Genomic DNA, 24767 nt, shown 5'->3' with positions numbered 1-24767 from the left:
ACACACGAATGCGGGCTGGGGAGGTTGTCTGCCTGGGGATTAAATCAGTGTTCCATGATTTCACCATATTTTGCTGTTTATTGCAATTAAAAGTTTCCAGATCGCTGCAAGACCCATCCCAGATCAGCTGAGTGCTTTTACATGGTGGAATTTGTGGTGCACTTGATTTCCTGCAGGGCTCTGCAGCCTTGGCCCACAGTCTGCAGGGCTGACTGGCCAGCTGGGGACACTTTGGCCTAAAGGAACTGGCAAGTTGCACCAGGGGAGGTTTAGTTTGGATATTAGGGAAAATTTCTCTATGGAAAGGTTGTCCGGGCCTGGCACAGCTGCCCAGGGCAGTGGTGGAGTCCCCATCCCTGGAGGGATTTAAAAGATGTGTGGTTGTGGCACTTGGGGATGTGGGTTAGTGGTGGCCTTGGCAGTGCTGGGGGATGGTTGGACTGGATGGTCTTAGAAGACTTTTCCAACCCTTCTGTGATGTTTTCCTCTATACTGTTTTAGTGAGGATACACCTAGATGGATATTGTCACATGAGTAATTGCTTTCTACCAAAAAGCTGAAAGTTCAGGAAATAATTTTGCTGAGCTGGTTTGCCAAAGGTGTGACATGAAGCTGTCTTGTCCAGGTGCTCGTTTGGATCCCAGCCAGCCCACTGCAAATCCAGATGCCAGAGGCCTGGGAGGTTTCTCTTATCCTCAGCTGGATAAGGCTGTGGGAAGATGTGGTTATGAGCATCTTCCTGCTCTTGCCTGAGAAACGTGAAATACCTCTGGATTAGGAGAAGGTAGGTTTGGAAAGGAAGTGGAGGAGATGGGGAAGAGACTGATGGAATCACAGAATGGTTTGGGTTGGAAGCGACATTAAAGACCATCCAGTTCCACCCCCTGCCATGGGCAGGGACACCTTCCACTAGCCCAGGTTGCTCCAAACCCCATCCAACTAGGCCTTGAAGAGGAGAGGACACAGAACACTATCCCTGCTTTTGAGAAAAGCAAGACAGAACCTGGGATTGGCAACTCCAGTGCTCCCCACAGAGCACTGATTGCCCCAAGCCTCCCTTTTTTTGGCCCTTTTTCTAGTGTTCAGGGACTGTGCCTGGTCGGGAGGTGATTTGGCTCCCCTCCCGGCCCTGGGTTTGCTGTGCTCCCCAGTGTGGCTCTGGTTTCAAAGTAGCAGCATCACCCCCAGGGCAGCTGGAGCAGAGGGTGGAGAGCTGGTTAATAATCATGGGGCAGAGCTCGGTGTGTTCCGAGAAGCCCCCGGCTGTTGCTGCTGGAGACGTGGTGGTGTCACAGGGTAAATGTCAGTCCCTAGAGAAGAGGGAACAGTGGGTCCTGCAGTATCAGGTGTCCTGTCACCCAATAGCCAGCAACATCTGGGTGTGTTTTTGTGTTTTTCTACTCCAGATCGTGTTTAAATATGTCAATATGTGTCAGAGATGAGCAGAGCAGCAGCTCCCCAGCCCAGCCCGGGCACTGCTGCCTTTGAATCATAGAACGTGCTGAGCTGGAAGGGACCCATCAGGATCATTGAGTCCAACTCCTGACCCTGCACTGGACACCCCAACAATCCCACCCTGTCCCTGAGAGCGTTGTCCAAATGCTCCTTGAACTCAGACAGGCTTGGTGCTGTGACTGCTTCCCTGGGGGGCCTGTTCCAGTGCTCAACCATCTTCTGGGTCAAAAACTTTTTCCTGATATCCAACCTAAACCTCCCCCAACTCAGGTTCAGCCACTTCCTCGAGTCCTGTCACTCATCACAGAGAGCAGAGATCGGAGCTGCCCCTCTGCTGCCCCTCACAAGGATGTTGAAGGCACAACGAGGTCTGACCTCAGTCTCCTCTTCTCCAAGCTGAACAAACCGAGTGACCTCAGCCACTCCTCATAAGGCTTCCCCTCCAGCCCCTTCCCCATCCTCGTGGCCTCCATTGATGCTCTTTAATCGCTTTATGGTTTTTTTTTTTATATTGTGGTACCCAAAACTGAGCCCACAGGACTGAAGGCACCACCGCAGCACCTCGTACTCTGCGCCCTGCCTGTCCCTTGCTGCCTGTCCCTTGCTGCCTCTCTGGTTCTGGCAGTGAGAGCGCGGTGCTAAACCCGCGGTGTTTGTGCCGCAGCCGAGCTCGGCCGGGCCAGGCCGGGCTGTGCGGCTCCCCCGAGGCTGCGTTTGTCCCCGCTCCTGTCTGGGCAGCAAATGAGGCAGAAGCGCCGGCGAAGGCAGTGCGTGACTGCAGCGCTGGGATGGGCGGGCGCGCCCAGGGCACGGCTGCGGTTGCATAAGCGGCTCTCACAGACCTCAGCTCGGCCCTTTTTCCAGCTTCCCAACGCCTGCATTTGCAACCCTAAAGCATCCCGTGTCCTCCTGTGATTTCCGAATTCCTTTTGTTTTTTGAAAGAGGAAAGAAAAAAGTCCCTCAATTCTCTTCGGGTGGGGGACTGGTCTCGTGTCCACCCACCTTACCCTGAGCACCTAAACAAGTGAAAACACCTTTCCTTGCTCCCTGGATTCTGGTGACTCCCAGCCTGGGTGGCTGTGTGGGGAGGACCTTCCCACTCCGATGGGTGAGCACAGCCAAGTGAATCCTGACCCAGGAGCTGCTGCCAGCCCAAAGCCCAGGCTCTGCAGAGGTTTTAGGAGATGGGTGATTACCTCTGCCAGCTCGCTGCTCTGAAAATAAATTCCATTTTGGATTTATTTGCTGCAGCTGGAGCTGCTCGGTTTCCCTGGATCCATCTGGAAAGGTGAGGCTGAAAAAATCTGGGATTGCAACCCTGTCTGCCTGCCTGAGGATCCCACTGGTGGCAGGGAAACAGGGATTCCTGCTCTCTACAGTCACCTAGAAGGAGGTTGTAGGCAGGTGGAGGGGCAGTCTCTTCTCACAAGAACAAGAGGAAATGGCCTCAAGCTGTGCCAGGGGAGGTCTAGGTTGGTTATTAGGCAAAATTTCTTCCCCATGATGTTTGTCCAGCCCTGGAACAGCTGCCCAGGACAGTGGTGGAGTCCCCATCTCTGGAGGGATTTAAAAGCCCCGTGGATGTGGCAGTTTGGGACATGGGTCAGTGCTGGGAGAATTGTTAGACTCCATGATCCCACAGGGCTTTTCCTACCTAAATGATTCAGGGATTCTATGATAGAACTCAGGACAAAACACAGAGACTGAATTGTATATACTGACATATATTTATTTACATTAAATGCATTTTAAACACAGACCTATCTCAATACAGAATGAACCCAAACCACGTCTCTAGGCTCCCTAGAATCTAGTCTAAGCATTTAAAATAAACCATTACCACCACAGAAATATTGGTTTACTTCTGGCGTTTTAAAGGAAGCCAAAGCCTCTGGAGCAGCAGAGCAGAGCTGGTGTCACTGAAACTGCTTTTGACACTGGTGGTTCCTTGCCAGCTGCAAACAGCAGATTCTCCTTATTTTTTGTATTACTCAGCTCAGTCAGTTGAATTAGTTGCATACACAGAACTGAGGAACCCCCTGGGAGCTGTGAAGGCCAGAAAATATGCCTTCCTCTTCCATTTGGAAACTGAAAGCAAGGGATGGAGAGATGAGCTCTGCTACTCCTAAAATCTTGGCAAACACGGAAACCAGGAACAGCCAGTTCTTTTCTCTCACTGTGAATGCTCCTTTCTTTAAAAAACCAATTTAATAAGTAAAATATGTTTAAGCAACTTTTATATACATGTGGTGGAACTAGTTCGGGGTAGTTTTATTTAAGTAAAAATCAATTTCAAAATGCTGGTTTTGTGCTATTTAAATAGAATTCCAGTTTTCCATGGAGGTGGTTTGTTGGTAAACAAGAACCATCCTGTTCCTTCTGAAAAGCCCTGTTTGCTCGTAATTTTACCCTCCTCTGGCTGTTTTGGGGCGTGGAGCAGTTCCAGCTGCTTCTTGGAGGCCAAAATGTTGTGAGCCATAGGGGCGTAGGGGCCCTGGGCTCTCTGAGGGTGACAGCAGTTTAAGCCACAACATTCTTGTCACCCCCTTGTGCTGTCTCCTCCAGCCAACCCCTATGGCCCCCCGGCCCTGGTTTAGGTGCCCAGCTGGCCCTGAGCCCACCCCCCCTGCAGCTGCTGCTGCTGTGCCAAGATAGTTTTATTAACAAACCCAATTAGCACCGCTCTGCTCCTCTCCAGATGTTTTTTAGCCTCTCCTGCAAGACCAGATGCAGCCACGAGTGAAGCTCCTGGCCCTGGGCCCTGTTCTCGTGCTTTGGATCCTGGAGATGCTTCTTTCCATCCCTGCCCACCCTCAGGGTGAACTTTGAAGGGGTGAAGTCTGGTTTCTAGCTAAGCTGCACCCATGAAAAACTGCTCCTTGTTCCCAGGGCATCCCAGGGCACTGGCGCCAGGCTTAAGGGACAACCCTGGGCCGGGCACAGCAGGATGGAGCAGGATGAGGTTTATCCATTACCTTTATTAGGGCTTCAAAATGCAGTTGGAGGTTTGTGTCCCACAATTTACAGCTTTCCTGTAGGTTCTGAGGTCACGCATGTCCCTCACCACAGGGATGTCCTTGTGACATGGGCCAGCTCTTGCCTGGGGAGGAGCAAGCCTTTGGCTGAGACCCGTCACCCCAACTTCCCTTGTAGTCTTTGAAGAGAAAGAGGTGCTTTTGGAGGCTCCTCCATCTCAGATATCTGCCAGCTTGGCCTGTGGACACATCCATGACTTGACAGCTAAAGAGTGGCCCCAAATTCACTCCTCATAACACTCACACGGTGCTGCACACCTCAGCTCCTCTGCCAGGGCTGCAGCAGGGGCTCACAGCCCAGGAAGGTCCTTGCAGCTGGAGGTGGGTCATGCCTGGTCCTCTCCTTCCCGGGGATGGTGGGACTGGAGGAGACCCACTTTCCCCCGATACTTCCATTGCATTAACCACGCAGGAGCTCAGGCCTGGGCCGTGGGGCTGCCTGTGGTGTGGGGCTGCCCAGGGTGTGGGGCAGCCCAGATGTGGTGGGTCTGCCCAGATTGTGGGGCCATTTTGCTGCTGGGGGGATCAGAGATGTCTCCTAATTTCTACACAGGGGTTCATTTCTAGTTTAGGGGTTCATCAGTGGGGCGGGGACAGCGACAGCCAGGGCGGGGCAGCCTCGTGTGCACAGCAAAGCGAGCGCCCGAGGGCAGCAGGATCCGAGCCCCGGGCAGGGCTGCTGGAGGTGGTTTGCAATCCCAGGATTGCAGCCCGGGGTCCAGGTGCCCGGCAGAGCTGTGGTCCAGGGGATCCACCCCCACAGGTGCCGGCAGGGTCCTGGCAGGGCGTTGGTGCCAGCCTGGCCGTGGGTGCAGGACCCCTCACTCTTCACCCGGGTGCTCCCCAACTGTCCACTTGGCCTTCACGTCCCGGAAAGGAGTGATGTCCTCGTAGGTGGCCATCTGCTCCACCTCCAGCCCCTGCACAGATAAGAAGGAGGTTGACACATGGCAGGAGGACAATGGTTCCATCCACAGCACATCCCCCCTTAGGACCTCCAAGTGGGCATCCATCTCCAGGCTGTTCTCCCCAAGGCTGGAGCTGCTTCTGACAGGGAGAAGATGGAGAAGATGGCTGGCTGTGCTCTGAGCTTGGCTTGGTTCTACGAGCAGCTCTTTATGGCTGGTGTGAACTTGGGAGGAAGGTTCCCAAGGAGGAAGGCTGCAGGGGCTAGTGACACCCAGCAGACACCCAGCAAGGGCACAACTCCCTGTTTCAAGGCCCAGGTTGATATTACAAAGGTCCTTCTGTAATTAATTACCTCATAGGTGTGATCCTCCTCTGGGTCTTTCTTGCCTTCACCCTACGGAGAGGAGAGTCACAGGTTGGTGTCAGCACCCACCAGGATCCCCTGTCCCCAGCCTTGGTCCCCCAGGCCAGGTCCCACCACTTCCACAGGCAAATCCACGTAGTCCCACACAGCATTTTAGATGCTTTTTTTCCCACTTTAGCCCCAGAATTGGTGCTGGTCCATCCCCATCCCCCTCACTGTCCTGGCCAGAATGGAGGACACCGCTGTGAGCACCACAGTGGCACAGCTGGGGACATCCCCACTGCTGGAGACACTGTCACTTACTTTATCCAGCAAGAGGAGTATGGGGATGCTGATGAAGATGACAAGCAGGATGGACTGGATGATGATGATGGCGTCTTTCAGGGTGTTCCTGTTCTGGATCTGCTTGAGGCTGCTGTGACCTGGGAGCAACAGCATGGGGAGAGCCCAAGTCTCACCTCTGTGCCAGGCTCCCAGGGACCAGGGGTGAGCTCGCTATGGCCACAGGTTGGTGTGTCAGTAAGGGTGGATGGAGGCACCAGGGTGACATGTCCTCCAGACTGGGAGAGACCAGAGCACTGTAAACTGCCCCTGGGATTGGCATCAGGGACTATCTCTGGGAGGAGATAATTTGGGCAGAACCCACCACTGGCCAGGAGCAGGATAAATTTATTAGAGAAATGTGGTCCCTGGGGCATATTTTTGCAGGATGGACATGCCAGGGCAAAACAGGGAGGGTTGTCCTGCTGTTTGGTGCTGGCAATGAGGAACCACATGGTGTCATGGAGCAACAACCCACAGTTGTATCTGAGGGGTCCCACCAGCACAGGCAGAGGTGGGTGTGTAGGAGCCTGATGTGGGGTTCACATGGAGGTGAAAGGGTGAGAGGAGGAGGAGAAAGAACATTCCCTGGGAGCTCCCACTCACCCACGACTTTGAGCTCTGTCCCACACGCATGCAGGTGCTTCTTCTCCAGGATGTTCTTTCTGTCACACACGTAGATTGCGCTGTCCTCGAAGGTGGCCCTGAGGATGGTGAGGTTGATGAAGGTGTCTGTCCTGTTGATGGTGTACTGGGAGGTGTTACTATCCAGCCCACAGACGTCCTCACTCTTCTCTGCTATCTTGTACCACTGCATGACTTTGGGGTCGTCGGAGTAGCAGACGAAGTAGATGGGCATGTTCTTCTTGATCGCCACGTACCGCGGGTGCTGGTGCACGGAGGGGCACACGCTGCCTGCAGGGACAGGGGCAGTCACAGACCTGGCACCCACCCCAGCATCTCCCACATCAGGAGCTCCCCACTTTCATGGATTATACTGCTCTTGAGCATTCAGCTTTGTTTTTTAATTATCTCTGTCTGGGGTAGTGGTCATGGCCCCAAACCTGCCAGAGCTCGAGGATTGCTTGGGCAATGCTCCCAGGCTCATGGTGGGATTGTTGGGGTGTCCTGTGCAGGGTCAGGAGTTGGACTTGGTGATCTTTGTGGACACAGGATCATCTCCCAACTCAGGATATTCTGTGATTCTATGAAATTGGAGCCTTTTGGTGGAAACACACTTTTAATGGAAACCCCATTTTCTGTGGGAATGGCTTCACTCCAATACTTTCGTGCTGCTCCCACCACTCTCTGTGTACATCTTGTAAATCCCAGCTCCCAGATTACAGCCAGTGCTGGCACCACAGAGCGTTGCTGGGACAGCCCCATCTCCCCATCTGACTTCTCTCAGACTTCCACATTTTTTGCATTTTGCTGTATTTTTGGGGGGGGGGGGGGTTGCCATGTTTTGGTCCCAGTGTGGTGAGTTTGAGGGCTCCTTTGGGTTGCAAACTTCATGCTTAGAGCCCTGTGGGGAGGAATGGCACAACTGCTGTGGCATGAGGTCAATGCCTTGCACCAAGGAAAGACTTATTCATGCAACACCCTCTGCAAATGCAGAGGGAAAATGTGTGGGTGCTTAGGGAAGACAAAACAGATCTGGGTTTGCGGAGGGAGAGGAAGGTGCAGGGCTGGGGATGTGCCATGGAGGAGGTCACAGCCTGCAGGGACCGTGGCCAGTGGGGATGGGAGGGACCCTGGGGACACACGCAGGGGAAGAGCCCAGTGGGTCTGAGCCGTACCTGTGCTGTTGCTGGTGTTGTTCTTGTCTGCTGAGATCCCACCTGCAAGACAGAAGAAGAGCCCTGAGATAATGGCCAGGAGCTCACAGAGGGTGTTCCCCATGGAATGGCACGTGCCAGGGGTCCTTTGTGCCCACTCCATATGGGGTGGAGTGCTGGGGAGCATTAACAGAGCCCTGCTCAGGGGACACAGGGCAGTGCAGATTTGGGTACAAACCCTTCTGTTTCCATCCTATCTCCTGAATCTTCTCCAAGTTGTTTTTGGTTTGACACCCCAGTGAAAACCACCTTCCCTATTAATGCTCCCGAGGCTGGTGCCTCTCTGGAAGGGTCCAGACACTCACCCCTCTCTATTTACACTCTGAATCAAACAGAAACACTTCCCCTGCTGGGCCTTCCCTGGATTCGGAGCCCTGTGATGGCCAGGGGGTGTTCTCAGACCCTGTGACCACAGAGCCCCTCGGGACCAGGGCTGTGGGCTGGAGCTGTGGGACCTGCGATGCAGCGCAGGAAGCGGGGTGAGGTGGGGACCCCCCCAGCCCCCATGGGTGCCTCTGCCCGCAGCTCCAGTGCCCCTGTGCCTCGGTTCCTCTTGCTGCAGCTGCGCAGGAAGCACCAGCCCTGTTTACTGCCCCGCTTCAGTGCCCACTCTACCTCTGGTGAAGATTTGCCAAACCTCGCTGTGGAGAAGCTGGCGTGGAGGTGGGGGCTGCACCACCTCCCAGCACGCTGGGGCAGCTGCAAACCACCCCCCCAGAAGAAGAAGAAGAAGTCAAAGAAGAAGAAGAAGAGAGGTTCAGTTCCCCAGCCCGAGCTTCACCCCAACCTGTGCCACCTTGTTGCAGACCCCAGGCATATCCAGGCTTGGCCCTGGGCCCCTCTCCCTGCCCCAGAGCCCCTCCCAGGTCTGTGCTGCCCCGTTCACCTCCAGCACTGACATCTCTGCAGGTGAACTCTCCCTTGCAGCCCCATTTCATTTTTTCCAGGATGAGGAGATGTGCCTTGACCAGGCTGGGTGATGGGTACGTGTCCCTGTCACCTGTGGTGCCACCAGTCAGTGAGACACAGGGCTTTGCTCTCTGTGTTCTGTTGGTGTTTCTGAATGAAGACCAGGCTGGTTCCTCACCCTGAAAGCCCTCACACCCTTCCAAACCAGGAGTTCTGCTGCAGCCATGGGTGAGCTGAGCTTCCCCTTTCCTCCCCTGAAGTCACCATGAGAGCCACATTGAAACCCTGCGACCTCAAATCCCTACTGGACTTGTGTGGCCAACACAGAAACACTTGAAATGCCCTTCCTCCCATGGGCTCAAGTTTCCCCCGCCAAGGAATCTGTGTGGGATCTGCTGCAGGTTCTTGTGGGTGTCCCTGCAGCAGGCAAGGGGTGTTGGAAGGGGACAGGAGTCATGTCCTGGGTTTAGCTGCTGCTTCTCCATGGGGATGCCAAGGGGAACAGCACAGGGATGTTCACACAGGGCCCACAAATCTCCCCCAAAAGCCGTTTTCCTCCCATTTCTCCTTTACTCCCAGGCACTGAGCCCCACAGAGCAAAGGGTTGTGGCTTGGCCATGGCCTCAGTGATGTGCCAGCCCCATCCTCAGGTCCTTGAGAGCAAAAAATGGTTACAAAGACCACAACAACCCTTCTTTCCTGACACCTGCAACCACAGCCAGGCAGGCCCTGCACCCGCTTGGCACTGGGCTCCTGCCAGAGCCAGCTGACCAGCCAAAAACGTGCCCTGTCTCCACACCCCAGTGGGAAGCAAAACCTAAAACCTGAGGCGGGCATTGAGTCCTGAGCCCTGTGTGTCCCCCCCCCCGGCTCTGCTGCACCTGGGAGGCTTCCAGCCCAGAGCAGGACTGAGAGAGGCCAGAGCAAAGCTTAGAACTAACACAGTGAAAGGCAGAGCTGGGTGAAGCCCCAAGCAGGGGACATGTGCCAGTGCATCCCTGGGCACACGGTTTGTGCCAGTGCATCCCTGGCCACACAGTTCATGCCAGTGCATCCCTGGGCACACGGTCTGTGCCAGTGCATCCCCCGGGCACACGGTTCCTCGCTCTGAAGTGCAAACCCTGTTTGATGCCTACCTGTAACCAGAGCCAGCAGCCAGAGGTTCACCTGGAGCGCCCAGAGCCTCATGCACAGATCAGCCATGTTTCACCCCACGGGGCAGGGAGACACATCCAGCCTTTGCTTCTGCAAAACGCAGCGGCTGCTCCCGCCGGCCCGGCCCCGGGACCTAAAAATGGCAAAGCTGCTGCTGCGCGAGACGGCCCCTTTCCTGCTCATGTAAATCCTCCTCGCTGGGGACTTTCCCCTCGGGGCTGGTTTTGAATGCAGTGCAGACGCTGGGCCAGCAGGTGCCTGTGCCCTGAGCAAGATCCAGCTCCGTGTCCCTGGGCACTGCCCATCCTTGTGTCCCCTGGCACTGTCCAGCCCCGTGTCCCCAGGCTGTGCCCATCCTCATGTCCCCAGGCACTGTCCAGCCCCATGTCCCCAGGCTGTGCCCACCGTGGTGCTGATATTTGATGGAGGTGACCAGGACTGTTGTGGATCTGCAGCAGAGCTGGAGAGGAGCCCCGGCTGCAAAGCCCTTGGTGATGCCAAACCTGGGATGAGCACAGGGGATGAGTCCAGGGAGCAGGATGTGACTTCTTCCCAGCCACGTCCCTGGGGTATAGAGGATGGGGGTGACCTCCAGGGTTTCCCCCAAGCTCCAAAGATCCCCTCCAGGGTGTTTGGCCCTTCAGGTGATGGGCAGGGGTTGATGTTGGCCTAGTTGCCAAGAGTTGGAGCAGAGGTAGGAACAAAGGATGTTTATGGAGTTAATTATAGATGTACTTATGGATGTACTGCCATCGCTGCACCCCAGAGAGTCCCTGCAGCTGCCCTTCCAGGGAAAAGTGAAATCCAGAGTCATAAAATCATGGAATTGTTAAGGTTGGAAAAGACCTTCAAGATCAAGTCCAGCTGTCAACCCATGTTCATAACTAAATCATGCCCTCCAGTGCCACATCCACAGGTTTTTTAAACACTTCCAGGGAGAAGAGAAGGGGGGAAGAGATGGCCAAAATAAGGTCTCACCTCCCTGGCCACCAGCCATGCCTGCGTGTTGTGGGTGCTTCACACCCCATTTCCCATGACCAAGACCCTTCTCCATGAATCCTTTGGAGACGGACAGACCCTGGGGAAGCACAGTGAGGCACCCCAAGGTGAGTTTTGATGCACGACATGGTTTCCCTCCGTGCTGTGCCCCCCGGCTGCAGCATGTTAGTGGCTGTGGGCGAGCACTGAGCTGTGACTTCAAGTGAAAAACACCTTTGGGTACTTTTGCCAGTCGTGCTGGTCCCCAGAGCCTGGGTGCCACTGCCTGGGGCCTCCCCAAACCTTCATCTTCTGCAAGTTTGGTGGTTTTTTGCCAGTCCCGAGCATCCGGCGGATGCTGGGAACCAGCTCGAGCCTCACCTTGTGTGCAAAGGGGCAGAAAAGAAGAGAAATAAAGTTTTCCAGAGAAATACTGGCTTGTGAGGGAAAGAGGGATGACGGGAGGGGTGCCTTCTCCTGGCACTGCAGGAGAAGGGACTGTGTTGCTCAGTCCCTGCTGCCATCACCCCCTGGGTCCTGCTGGAAGAGCAGAGCCTGGCCATGACATCCCAGCAGGGCAAAGGCAATGGGATGCCCACGTGCTTGGTGGGCACTGGAGGGGGTTTTAGCAGGCTCTGGGGCTGGAGATGGGAGGTGGGATGCTGGAAGTGCCTGGGAAAGCCCTGCAAGGTAAAAGCAGGAGTAGGGCACAAGCTAAAGAGGGTTTGCAGTGACATGGCCAAATCACCCACTGCACTGCCTGGGGGCTCCTTGGCACCCTGGGACAGGCACAGACCTGGGCTGGAGGGGCTCAGTCTCCCCTGTGTTTGCAGTAACATGTGACATGGGATGCAGAGGGACCTGGTGGTCCCATGGGGAGGGTCCTGTGTCCTCATTTCTCCTGGACCACCCTGACTCCATAACCCACAGTCCAGAGCCACTGCTGGGCAGCTGCACCTTCACCAGCCTGTCCCTATTCATCAGGGTTTGGGTTTCACCACTGTCCTTTCCAGGGCTGTGCCACCTCCCCGCTCCAGCCCCCTGGCTGCGTTGGTACCACACTGCTCCCAACTTGAATTACACCAGCCCTGGGACGAGCTGTTCCAGCAAGAGCAAAAACACAGCCGTGCCGTGGCCCTCGGGGACGTCACCAAATCCCAGAGGTGTCTCCTCCTCCAGCCACACACTGACACAGGAACCTCCTTCGCCCACCACTGCCTTCTCCCCATGATGCTGACCTGCTCCCACGTGGCTGCTGGGGCGGGTTTGGCCCCACAGAGCCTGCCATGGGGCAGCTCAGGGGCTCTGCACCTCCTCCAAGCCCACCCCTCTCCTTGGAACCTGCAGCAGCATCTCCTGTAGCTCCCAGAGTTGGGTTCATCGCTGTGAGCACTGAGGGCTCCAGGGGATGGATTTGTCAGCAGAGCAGAAGCTCCGGGGGCTGGGTTGGACGTGCCTGGGGGTCTCTAGTGCAGGATCAGACCACCAGGTTCTGCTGAGGATGGCAGGTCCAAGGCCAAGCCCTGGAGCAAAGGGAGGGGCCGTTCACCCCTCCTAGCCCAGGGAAAACATTTCCCCCCTCTAACACACCCCAACGCACTTGGTATCGTAATAACAGATCATTTACAGTTGTTTATTTTAAGAAATGTACAAAGTAAAACGGCGTTAGCTCACACAAATCCTGCTCTGTGGCACTTTTCCCATCACTGACGACACGTACGTACAAGCGGCATCGATTGTGAACCACAACCCGGGCTGGGAACCGCCGTGCCAGGGATGCTTCCCACTGAAACAATGCTGACACCAGCTCAGGCTCCTGTTCCAGGGAGCAACAACACGGAAAAGAAGGCACAAGGCTATGGGATGACACGTGGGTACAAGCAAGCTCAGCACCGCTCCTGGCCAGCCTGAACGTGGGGCATCCGGAACGGCTCAGCGCCCAAATCAGCCCGAGAAAAGAAATTAATTATAACCATACAAAAAAGACAGACCCTTTGGTTTCAAGAAGCAGCCCTTGTTTTAACTGGAAGAGGTTTTGGTTCGTGGTTGTTTTTGATCTCATGAGGCTTTTTTTTTCCCCTTTGAAGGCAGAAGGTGGTCAGAGGTAAACTCGGGGCCTTTCGTGTGTTTTTCATAGAATCATGGAACGGTTTGGGTTGGAAGGACCTTAAAGCTCATCTTTAATCTAAAGTTCCAGCCTCCTGCCATGGGCAAGGACACCTTCCACTAGACCAGGTTGCTCCAAGTTCCATCCAACCTGGAACTGAACATTTCCAGGGATGGGGCATCCACAGCTCCTCTGGGCAACCTGTGTCAGTGCCATTTTTCTTGGTTTTCTTTCTTTTTGCCCACCTGTTTAAAGAGCAGCAAAACCCTTTTTCTCATGGGAAAACACTCCTCTATCCAGAGATTTCCTGGTGAGGACCTGAATGGCCCCATCCAGCTCTACAGAGACCCCAGCACGTGCCACAGGATCCTCTCTGGAGCCCCAGCCAAGGGAAGGAATCTCTGCTTGAGGATTTTGGGATTCACACCCTGGTAGGAGCACAAGCCCCCCGGGGCTTGTGTGGGATTTAAGGGACCCCATTGAAGCAGCTCATGGAAAGGATCATGCAAACACCTGCTCCAATCCCTGGGGGTCCATCTCCTTAATTAACACTAACGAAGAGGACATTGGGAACGCCAACCAAGAGCACTCCAACAGGACATTTCCTCTTGCAGCGGGGCTAGAAAAAACCCTAGAAGGTTTTGTCACAGAAACTGGGGATTCTTGGAGGAGGTTTTCCAAACCCTACCTTTGCCCGTTGCTTTCCTGCCACAAAATCTGGATGAAACAGGAAAACAGAGAAAAAACATGACTATGAATAGTGTTTACATTCGTATCATAGAGCCCCGAATGATTTATGGTTTCAATGCATATTCAGAGACCTCAAAAACCTGATATTTAACCCTGAGAACATTTCTGCAGATGCTTTGTTCTGGCTATGCAAACCAATTTTTAAGACATAATTGCACTTTCTCTGTAGGTAACAAAAAATAATCATCAAGCTTATTCAAAGGTTCAAAAGAAAGGTGCTACTTTAAGACTTTGGAGATTTTTGTTCACAAAACCTTGTGTTTTCTGTAATTATTCTTAATGTTATTTCACTTGGCTCATCTTTCACTGGTTGCTTGGCTGCACTCTGGAAGAATAATATACAAGAAAATCTCTTAATTGTGAAATAACATTAATAAATAATTACCCTAAATGTGCATACTCTTTTGTTAATGTCTGAAAAACATCGTTACCGTGATGAGATCATTTCAAAACTAACATGTTTCTCTTTCACCAACAACAGCTTTCACATTCAGTTCTCATAAGAAAAATAATTAAACTCTTTGCAAGTGCAGTGAGCTGGAAAACCTGGGAGGAGATCCTGCTTCGAAAGGTGGCTGCTTGAAACATCTGAAATTAGCTCAATATATAAGATCTAGTGATCTGTGCATGGAAGAGCTCTTGGGCAGGAGATACAAATGAAGCCTCTTCAGGCTGGGCCAGAGGTGGAAGCTCCTTCTGTTACACCAGCGACTCCTTCACCACGCGCTCCTTCTCCCAAGCTTTTGCCTCCTCAGGAGCATCGCGCGTCTCTGAGCTGGGAATGGGCTCGAGGCCAATGGCAGGGGTTGTCTCCACCTCTGTCCCACTGTTCCCATAGATCTCCTGCATTTTGGTGGCAATCAGACCCTCCTTCTCGGGCGCATCCTCGCCCAGGGCATCCTCGTCCTTGCTGTGCCTGTACATGTAGGACGCCTGTTTCACCGAGCGCCTCAGGAGGTACCTCCGGAAGGCCCTCTGGATTTTGGTGGCACACACTTCCTCGTGTTTCCTTTTCAGAGTGGTGGTGATGGGCTCGTAGGAAACCTTCGAGGGGTTTGCAGCCATGAACTTCTCCTCCATGCTGGCCTTCAAGGCATCCATCTCTCCCGAGTCTCCCAGCACTTCCTTAGTCAGGGCAAAGAGGATGTCCAGGCAGTGGATTTTGTCCCCAGCAACCATCGGGAGATCCATGGTGATTAGTTTGATCTTGTTTGGCTTGGGAATCTTCAGTGGCTCCTGTAAGGTGTCTACAAAGTCAGACAAGGTGCTGTAGGCGATGAATTGAGTGGCGTCCGGGTCGAACTTCTCCCAGGTTTCATAAAACATCTCAAAGTCGTCCTCGCAGAGGGGCTCGCTGCTCTCCTCCGTGGCCACGTTGAAGTTCTCCAGGATGATGGCGATGTACATGTTCACCACGATCAGAAAGGAGATGATGATGTAGCTGCAGAAGAAGAAGATGCCGATGGAGGGGTTCCCACAGTTCCCTTTCACCGAACTTCCAGGGTTTTCCAGCTCAGGGTCGCAGTCCGGGGGGCCGCTGTTCAGGATTGGGTTGAGGAGCCCGTCCCACCCTGCTGACGTGGTGATCTGGAAGAGGCAGATGATGCTGTTCCCGAAGGTTTCGAAGTTGAACATGTCATCGATCCCCGACTCCTTCTTCACGTAGGCAAAGTTGGACATCCCGAAGATGGAGTAGATGAACATGACGAGGAAGAGCAGGAGGCCGATGTTGAACAGGGCAGGCAGGGACATCATCAGAGCAAAGAGCAGAGTCCGGATGCCTTTTGCCCCTCGGATCAGCCGGAGGACACGGCCAATCCTGGCCAGCCTGATGACCCTGAAGAGGGTGGGTGACACAAAGTACTTCTCTATGATGTCGGAGAGGACGATACCTGAGAAGGGATGAAGGAGAGGTGAGTCTGCCCTGCTCTGCAGCCACCATCATGTGCCAGGGCTGGGCAGACACAGGGAAATGAGGTCACCCCTGATGGCACAAAACACTCTGCTCCTCTGGGGACAAATGAACTCTGAGCACAGCGTTGACACAAGGGTTAAACACTGGCTGCTCCATTTCAGCAGCATGGAGGGAAGGGGGAATAACACCAAGCAGGAGCGAGAGACATCCCCAGCCCCTCACCCAGCTGGTGGCATGGGGTGGCCTCACACCCCTCTTGTCTCAGGGTCCTGCTGGCTTGGCCCTGCTCAAAGCGTGGGTGTAAGAGGGGGCCAGTAGCAGCTTAGTGGCTGTGGATTGGTGAGACCATTTCCACTTTTCATTATCCAGTGGGATCCCTGAGGAACTGGAGGGACCAGCAGGACTCACCTAGGATGGAGAGGATGACCACCACAAAGTCAAAGATGTTCCAGCCAATGGTGAAGTAGTAGTAACGCAGGGCAAACATCTTGAGCACACACTCCCCGGTGAAGATGACGATGAAGACCAGGTTTATCTTGTAGAGCACAGACGTCTTGAGCTCGCTTTGATCATCTGTTTCCACCATCATGGTCACCATGTTAAGACAAATCAGGATCATGATGGTTATGTCGAACACTTGCTTGGTAACAAAGTCAAACACCTTCCCTTGGAACTTGTTCTGCCGTAGGGGCCACGTGGGTGATGATGGAGCACCAGAGGTGAGGTGAGAACACAGGACAGACACACACAAAATAAAGGACACAAACAGAGAGAGAAGAAGGAACTGCATTTAAAAGAGCATTTAAAACCTCAGGGTTGTGGTCAGTACAGGTCTCACAGCCCCAGAAGTTATGGGGGGAGGACACCCAGCACCCCACAGGATGGAGCCCATTGGTAACACCATGATCAGGACGTGTGGGCACAGGGAACAGTCACTTTCTAGTTATATCCACAGTTAACAGGGCACAAATAAACACATGGAAAAGGCCTCAGTTGTGCAAGGCTACCAAACCCAAATCCAAATTTCAGCTGTAAATGCATTGGCTGGACCAGTGTCCCTTCCAGGGGGGTTGAAAGCTGAGCTTTCCCCAAGCCCAGCTCTCTTCCCCATAGGAGCTGGGAGCTGAGCGAGGAGAAAACCCAAATCCCTGCAAAAGGCATGCCCTCAATGCCCTTGCCAGCAAAGCCAGGGCTGAAGGGCAGACCCAAAGGAGGTGGCCTGATGTCAACCTCTTCTGAAGCCCCAGCTCTCAGCGAGCTCCTGTCTGAAGAGTAGCAACAGGGAGCCAGGATGTGGCTCCTTGCCCTGCAAATGATCTTCCCCAGATCCTTCTCATTCCCTTTGGGACAGCTGGTGGAATGAAGTGTTCCCTGAATGCTCCACTCCAGGGGGATTAACCCAACCTACCGACGGCCTGGGGATGGGCTTCTGGGGTTTCTTGGAGCCGAGCTTCTTCATGGCATTGTAGTATTTCTTCTGCTCTTCTGTCATGAAGATGTCTTTGCCTCCAAAGTATAGAGGGAATCGCTGCTGTTAGTCTCCAGAATTCACCTCTCACCACCAAATATCTCTGACCATGTCCCTGCCCACCAAACATCTCTGACCATGTCCCTGCCAACCAAGTGTCTCCAGCCAAGCTCCTGCCAGGCACTGCTCTCTGCACTGGCTCAGTGGTCCTGCTGGGACCTCACTCAGCACCAACAATGTGCTCTGTCCTGTCCTCCCTCCTCCTGCTTCCCCCCTCCAGCACCCCTGAGGTGTTAGTCCTGTGCTACTTGCTCGAAAGCAGGACTTGAGCCTCAACTTGATGCATAGAAAATTAATGAGAAATGGTCACAGGGCGGGAAAAGAAAATAAAAGTGATAGCACAGGAAAAAGAAAATGCGGTTTCTATTTGCCTCCACCCCCTGCACCCATAAATTAAGTCCTGTGTAAATGCTATGACCAGGACACCAAGCCTTGTGTGCCCTTTGTCCAGTGCAGGAAGCCACTAATGGATGAGAGTCCTGGGATCCATCTGAGCCCTGGGTGTGGTGGCTCTGGTCCCCTCACCCCACCATCATGCTGATCCTCTCTATCCTGCACCAGCACCCCAGACAGGAACAGCACTGCAGGACCCAGAAAATACTCATCTTTTTCTTCTGCTGGTTGAAGTTGTCGATGATGACGCCGATGAAGAGGTTGAGGGTGAAGAAGGCGCCGAAGATGATGAAGATGACAAAGTAGATGTACATGTAGATGTTGACCTCATACTGTGGCTGCTCTTCAATCTGTCCAAGAGAGAGAGGAGATGTGAGATTAATCCTCTCCCAAAGGTGTGTCCCCAAAACCCCGGAGAAGGGGTCGTGGTGTTGGGACAGAGCCGTGGGGTGGCTGCTCCACAACTTTTGGCCCTGTGGGTTGAGTGATCCCCGTGGGAGCAACCACAGGAAGGGACACCCAAGTGACACCGTCTGGGGGGACAAGGAAATGCTGACCCCTGATCCCATGGCATGGGCTGGGGAGTAGGAAAGGATGCCCAGGTGCAGAGATATTGATGAGCAAAAGTGAGTTTCTTCCCAACAGTCAGCATTCCAAGGGCTGAAGTACAGCAAAGAGGGGAAAGGAAAAAGTGGGTCAATTTGCCACACCAGCACATGGGGGTGGCTCAGCCTGGCAGCCTTGGGCAACACTCATCTCAAGGGGTATCCCTTAATTCTGCTCTGCTTTTGGCTGGAGACGTGCCAAGCTGTCCTCACTGGCTTCCCCCATTTCGGAGAAAGCTCTTGGCAGGACAGGGTGGGTTTGCTCCCAAACCAGCTCTTTGCCCCAGGTGCTCTGGGAGGCAGGAGCCTGAGCTGTTTGCAGAGGACCCTGGAAGCTGAGCACCAGCAGCTGCCCCTGGGGTGAGCAGAGCTGCTGTTTCTGGTCCTAAAAAAATGAGTTCAGGCCCGTGGGTGTGTGGGATGACCCTCCCCACTCTGTTAGAGAACAGCAGGAAGCCCTTCCTGCTGCATCAACTCATGGCAGCGTGTGTCCACACGGACACTTTTGGGGATGGATCATGGTAGAAACAGCCTTTGCATGACACACTTCAGAACAGCTGTTTGTTTTTTTTTAATAACCCATTTAACCCCGAGGTTAAATGTTGACTGCTTTGTTTTCATAACCCATTTATTGCTCAAGGCAAGCCAGGCACTTTCTGCAGGGTGGGACAAGCTTTTCCAGCTGGAGGGGACATGGAGGGCATCAGCTCACAGCAGGGTGAAGGATGAGCCCTCCAGGCTGAGCAGGGATTTTGGACTCTGAACTGAAGCCAAAAGGAGTGGACTGAGCCCCAGCTGTATCTGGGTGGGGTGGGAACCCGGTGTGGGGGCCAGGCTGCAGCTGGGATGCAGGTGACAGTGACATGGGTGGCACAGGGACTCAACTGGCTGCTCTTTTTGAGGCTGTGCACCTCAGCACAGGGGATGTTGTGGATGCCCCATCCCTGGAATGTCCAAGGCCAGGTTGGACGGGGCTTGGAGCAGCCTGGGCTAGTGGAAGGTGTCCCTGCCCATGGCAGGGGGTGGGGCTGGATGGTCTTTAAGTTCTCTTCCAACCCAAACCATTCTGGTTCCATGAGATGATAAATTCTGTGGGTCTCCTCAGTCTGTAGCCCATGTCCTTGGTGAAGCCATGGGTGGGATGCAGGCAGCCCCCAGCACCAAAGGGCACAGCCAGAGGTGATGCTGCAGCTGAGGATCCATCCCAGCCTGTGCTGAGCTGCACCTCAGCTCCAGGACCCTGTTCCCAGTCTGCTATGGGGAATCAACCCCTGGGATGGTACTTGGAGCTGGTTGTGAGATCTCCCTGCGTGTCTCCTCACCTCGCGTGAGTCCACGGCAGCATACATGATGTCCATCCAGCCCTTGAAGGTTGCCTGAGGGAACAGGAATGGTTGAATTCAATGATCTGAGAGTATTTTCCAACCTAAATGACTCTATGATTCTCTGAAAGTGCAGAACATATTTTCTGGGAGGTATTTGGGGCTGGGAGGGGAGGGAGTGTGATGGGTGCGTGTCTGAGGTTTAGCTCTGGGCACTCCTGCTCAGCCTGGAGTTACAGCTTCTCCATGGGAATGGCAGGAGAGGGGGACATGACCTGAATCCACAAGAAAAATGTCCCAATGCAGAAACAGGGAGATTTGCCCGTGCACATGCATGGGCTGTTCTGGGACTGAGATTACCAGTGTTTCCCAAAACACTGCTGCCGACCAGGCTGGGAAAAGAAGTTATTGACTCTTCTCCCCAAACCAAAGTACATTTTCCCAACAGCAGAGCTGCACCCTGGCTCCCTCCCACTCCCAAGCTGTGCCACCTCCATAGCCCTGACTTCTGTGCCACCGTTTCCATAATCAGCTGGATTCCCATCCCAGCAGGGTGTGGGTCCACACTGCACCTTTTACGGGGACTACACTGCATCTTTTACAGCCTTTTGCTGCTGATTTGTTAAACAAAAGGTCTGAACATCTTGTTTCCTGAATCTGATGGAACAACAAGACTGAAGAGGAAGCTGAATTTAAAAGCAGGTTAATCAGCCTGGCTCATGCTCTGATTCTGCAGCTGCCAGTGGATCCGATGGGAGTAGCCCCAGCCCGGCCCATAACAGAGCCCACAGCTCTATTTTTATTAAAGCTGTGCTGAGCAGTTCCCCTTTGCTGCCTGTCTCAGCTGGGGTGAGTTCTGTGGAACTCGGTTGCGTTCGCCCACCACCTGCAGGGGACACGTGTCCCCTTTTTCCAGTCGTCACCCTCCCCGTGCAAAAGTTCCACAGCCCACAGCTACGGCAGACTGGACTTTCCAAATGGGTGAGGGGGGTAAGAGAGAGCCTCTCCTCCTCACTCCTGCATCCTGTGCTGTCCAGGGGTCCTTTTGCAGCTCCAGGCTTGGGGCTGTCGATCACCTGCAGCAGCTCCCTGCTGACACCTTCCCCTCCCATCCTCTACCCTGTCCCTTTCCTCCTTGGCTCTGTAGCATTTTTTGGTGTTAAAACCCAGCTTTGGAGCTAAGAAGGAGCTCACAGACCCCATGTGGGCATCAGGGCAGCATCCCACTCCAGCCCTGATGCCAACCGTGCTGCCCTGCACCTCGGAGGGTGGCAGCTGCCCTTGGTACGTACCACCTGCAGCAAGGACAGGTATCCCAAGCCCACGTTGTCGAAGTTGACCTTGACGTTGACCCATCTGACCTCGTTGGTGTACATCAGGGCCATGCAGTCGCTCTTGTTGTTCACCTCGCTGCTGTCAAAGAGCTCCCCCGTGGTGGTGTTGACACACCTGTAGTACTTCCCCGCGAAGAGGTTCACCCCCATGATGCTGAATATCAGCCAGAAGATGAGGCAGACCAGCAGCACGTTCATGATGGAGGGGATGGCGCCCAGCAAGGCGTTCACCACCACCTGCAAGGGGAGAAGAGACCCTGGAGGAACCCGGCTGGGGCATCAGGCCAGTAATGACCTGGACCTTCACGTGCCCGTGCCCCAGCAGCACCAGGTGGACTCAGACTGGACCAAAGCATCAATCCCTTTGGTCTGGAGGCCCCTGAAAACCAGCTGGGATGTGTCCCTGGTGCAGGTGGCTGCTGAAGGGTGCAGTGTTGCACATCCATTTCAGAGCCAGCAGCACACAGGGCAGTCACTTACCCTCATGCCTTCGAATCGGGACAGGGCACGCAGTGGTCTCAGAGCCCTCAGTGTCCGCAGGGACTTGATGGCTCCCAGCTCGGAGTATCCCAGCCAGTTTGCTGTCAGGCTGACCAGGGAAACCTGGAAGGAGCAGCCCAAGGGATTAGCAGCATCTCAGGTGGAAACACAACTGAACCACATCCTCCAGCTCCTGCCTTTCCCTCTCTCCCCAGCACTTCCTCAGGCTGGTGGCCATCCTCTAGTTTTGGGACATAGACATTGAGTCCTTGGGGTCTGTGGTGACCAGCCACCTCAAGAATCACAGAATCCCAGAATGGTTTGGGTTGGAAGGGACCTTAAAGCTCATTCAGTTCCACTCCCCTGCCATGGGCAGGGACACCTTCCTCTAGACCAGGTTGTTCCAAGCAGTGTCCAACTTGGCCTTGGACACTTCCAGGGATGGGGCAGGGTGTCCCCACCTCTTGAGTGTGAGGGCGAAGCTGATGGGGGACACAGAAATATTGCACAGGAAGAACAGTTTGTTCTGTCACGGAGCATTTAGGAGACCCCATGTCCCTTCATATCTCTGCTGGGATCTTGTAGAACAGCATGGGCTGTTCTTGGCTTTGGTGTGAAACAGAGGTGGTTTGAAAGGGTTTCTGCAACCAGGGAAAGAAGTGGTCCATCCTGTGGAGGACCATTATTTTAACAAATATTCTCAGCCCTTGTTCCACAGCCACACCATTACCCTTTCAAATACAGTGTGGGTTCATTTCCAACAGCCTGCTGCAATCCCCTAATGCCCCCAAACCCCTCGGCTCCAGCTCTAGAGGTGCTCATCACGTACATCAACGATGAGGAAATCCAGCCAGCACCAGGCATTGGTGAAGTACACCTTGAAGCCATAGGCCACCCACTTGAGCAGCATCTCGATGACGAAGATGTAGGAGAAGACCTTGTCGGCGTATTCCAGGATGGTCTTGATCACCTTCCGCTGCTCAATGTAGATGTCCTCGAATGCCTGGAAGAGGCACGGAGCTACGTGACAGTCATTCTGCCATTAGACCCGCTGCTTCCCAGGGCAGCCACATCCACACCTGCTTCCCTAGGGCTTGGGGAAGCGCGGGAAGTTGAGAGCCTGATGATGGGTGGCATTTATTCATGTACCCAATCAACCTGGGGCTTAACTCTTGTTTGCAAGTTCCTGTTGGCTTTGAGGGGCGGTGTTTGACTCGAGGCAAAAAAGTCCAGCTGCATCAGATTCCCACCCACCTGAAGCCAAAAGCCAGGACATCAACCCACGCCTTTGGATGCTTTGAAAGCGCCCTCAGGAATTTGGGTGACTGCTACACCCCCGTGGCGTGTGAGGTGTCAGCAGTCAGAGGTACGGGCGTGGTGACCAGGTGTTGCACAGTTGGTTTAGCACAGCTTTCAATTCCGGCACCAGCTACTACCTCAGACATCCCCAAACTGCACCTCAGAGCACGATGCAGACATGTAAAGTATGTCTGAAAACCCCCCTCAGTCCCTCTGTTCTCCCTCCTTCTCTCTCCACCTCCAAACCTGCAGAGAGGTTGGTCTTTCCAGGGGCCTCTGGGTTATATCCAGCCCAAAAACTCACAGAGGGCCAACGGGCTGACACCAGCTTATTAATGAGGTTGATTTAAATGGACACCCAGGTCACAGAATCACAAAATATGCTGGGTTGGAAGGGATCCACAAGGATCATCGAGTCCAGCTCCCGGCCTTGCACAGGACCATCCCCCAGAGTCACACCCTGTGCCCCAGAGGATCATCCAAACAATCCTGGAGCTCTGGCAGCCTTGGGGCTGTGCCCACTGCTCTGGGGAGCCTGGTCAGTGCCAACCACCCTCTGGGGGAAGAACCTCTTTCTAATACCCAACCTGACCCTGCCCTGACACAGCTCCAGCCATTCCCTGGGTGCTGTCCCTGGTCCCCCCAGAGCAGAGCTCAGGGCCTGCCCCTCCTCTGCCCCTCCCCAGGAAGCTGTAACTGCAGTGAGGTCTCCCCTCAGTCTCTGCAGACTGCAGTGGGAGCTGCAGTCACATCCCTCAAGCCCATGGACCAACAGCCCCTGGATGCTGGGGAGGGGTGGCCACACCACAACTCTTAGAGTATGTTCAGACCCCCTTGCAAGGCTGTACATTGGACAGACCTGAGCCAAACGGGCTTTTCAATCCAACATCTGCCCACAGCTGTGTGACTCGGCACAGGAGACAACCAGGACACACCCAGAGCCCGGGTCCTGCCCACCTCCCTGTGCTCCCCCCCAAGCTGGGAAGCTGCTGCAGAGCAAGTGGGACCAGGCAAAAGGTGGGACCTACCAGCGCCCCACTGCTGAGGAGGATCATGAACACGATGAAGGTCTCGAACCAGTTGTGCTCCACGATGCGGAAGCAGGTTTTCCGGATGTTCCACCATATCCTCCCTTTCTCGCTGGTGATGTCCACATAGAGGCAGGGAAACCTCTTCACACAGCCTGGGGGTGGGACACAGAGCTGGGGGTCACCTCCTGGCCAGGGTGTTTCCACCAATGAGACACTATCCATGGTTTTTATTGGCATTTCAGACCATCAGTGTTGGAGGCTGGAGCAGGACCCTGCTGAGCTTAGGTGGGGTGGAAGAGGGGAGCCCCATGGGGATCATCTCTGGGGTAGTACAGGAGGATTTGGAGTTTGGGCTGAGCTCAGTGAGCCTGGGGGTCCTTATGCTGCAAAAATTGTTTGGCACTGGCCCCTCCACACCCCCCTGCCCCTCTCCACAGGGTCTCCTGCCCTGCTTGGTCCCTTACTTTCAGTGAAACACTCCTCGGGCTCGTTGCTCTCCTCTGCCACTTCTGCCACCTCCTCCTCCTCGGGCGCGGGGGGTTTGTAATCCACGGTGCTGCACAGGGACGAGGCGTTGTCGCTGCACAGGGGGTTCTGCAGAGGGACAGGAGGGTTCAGGCTGGGCTGCCCTGCAGGAGGGACACTCTTGGGCTTTGGCTGCCTCCAGCCACCCTCCTCCTGCCCCCAGAGAGACCTGGTAGTACCGGGACAGCTGGCTGGTGGGACCCCATGGCTTGGAGGATGCCCCAAGTCCCTATGGAAACACAGCCCAGAGTGAAGCTGTTGAATTGTCCAGGGCTGCAAACCTTGGAGGGTTGTTGGTACCTGAGCTTTCACAAGCTTGACTTTTCATCCAGCTTCAGAGGGCAAAAGATCCCCTATCCCCAGCCTTCCTCCCAGCACAGCAGGTCCACCTCCCATCTACTTGTACCATCACCTCAGGCTGATTTTCTCACCTCCTCCTCCTCCTCTGCATGTCCCCATTCAAGAATTCCTCTGCCAAACCCCCTTTGGTGCAATAAGACCTCCAGAAACCTA

General features: G+C 54.3%; 2 protein-coding genes across 3 annotated transcripts in view; both read right to left on the bottom strand.

Annotated features, from left to right (window-relative positions):
• Nucleotides 1-5312: 5312 nt before the first annotated feature.
• On the bottom strand, nt 5313-10035 carry CD79B (CD79b molecule). The gene is made up of 6 exons (XM_027701720.1): nt 9969-10035; nt 7885-7926; nt 6692-7000; nt 6068-6186; nt 5753-5794; nt 5313-5411 (listed from the first exon to the last, which is right to left on the bottom strand). Exons 1-6 carry the CDS (start codon nt 10033-10035, stop codon nt 5313-5315), a joined length of 678 nt encoding a protein of 225 aa, XP_027557521.1.
• A 3178-nt stretch (nt 10036-13213) lies between these two features.
• SCN4A (sodium voltage-gated channel alpha subunit 4) overlaps nt 13214-24767 on the bottom strand; it is a 45563-nt gene continuing 34009 nt past the window's right edge. For both annotated transcript variants that reach the window (XM_027701699.1, XM_027701698.1), the window contains exons 17-26: nt 24194-24323; nt 23727-23881; nt 22229-22402; nt 21400-21522; nt 20878-21156; nt 19586-19639; nt 17871-18008; nt 17146-17250; nt 16146-16416; nt 13214-15714 (exon numbers count right to left, since the gene is read on the bottom strand). In XM_027701699.1, the coding sequence (XP_027557500.1) occupies nt 14522-15714; nt 16146-16416; nt 17146-17250; nt 17871-18008; nt 19586-19639; nt 20878-21156; nt 21400-21522; nt 22229-22402; nt 23727-23881; nt 24194-24323 (2622 nt within the window). In that variant the 3' untranslated portion in view covers nt 13214-14521. The remainder of the gene's footprint in view (nt 15715-16145; nt 16417-17145; nt 17251-17870; nt 18009-19585; nt 19640-20877; nt 21157-21399; nt 21523-22228; nt 22403-23726; nt 23882-24193; nt 24324-24767) is intronic.

The sequence above is a fragment of the Neopelma chrysocephalum genome, unplaced genomic scaffold (assembly GCF_003984885.1).
Source record: "Neopelma chrysocephalum unplaced genomic scaffold, ASM398488v2 Primary Assembly neopelma1_165, whole genome shotgun sequence".
Taxonomy (NCBI): domain Eukaryota; kingdom Metazoa; phylum Chordata; class Aves; order Passeriformes; family Pipridae; genus Neopelma; species Neopelma chrysocephalum.
This window is presented reverse-complemented; position numbering and strand designations above follow the sequence as displayed.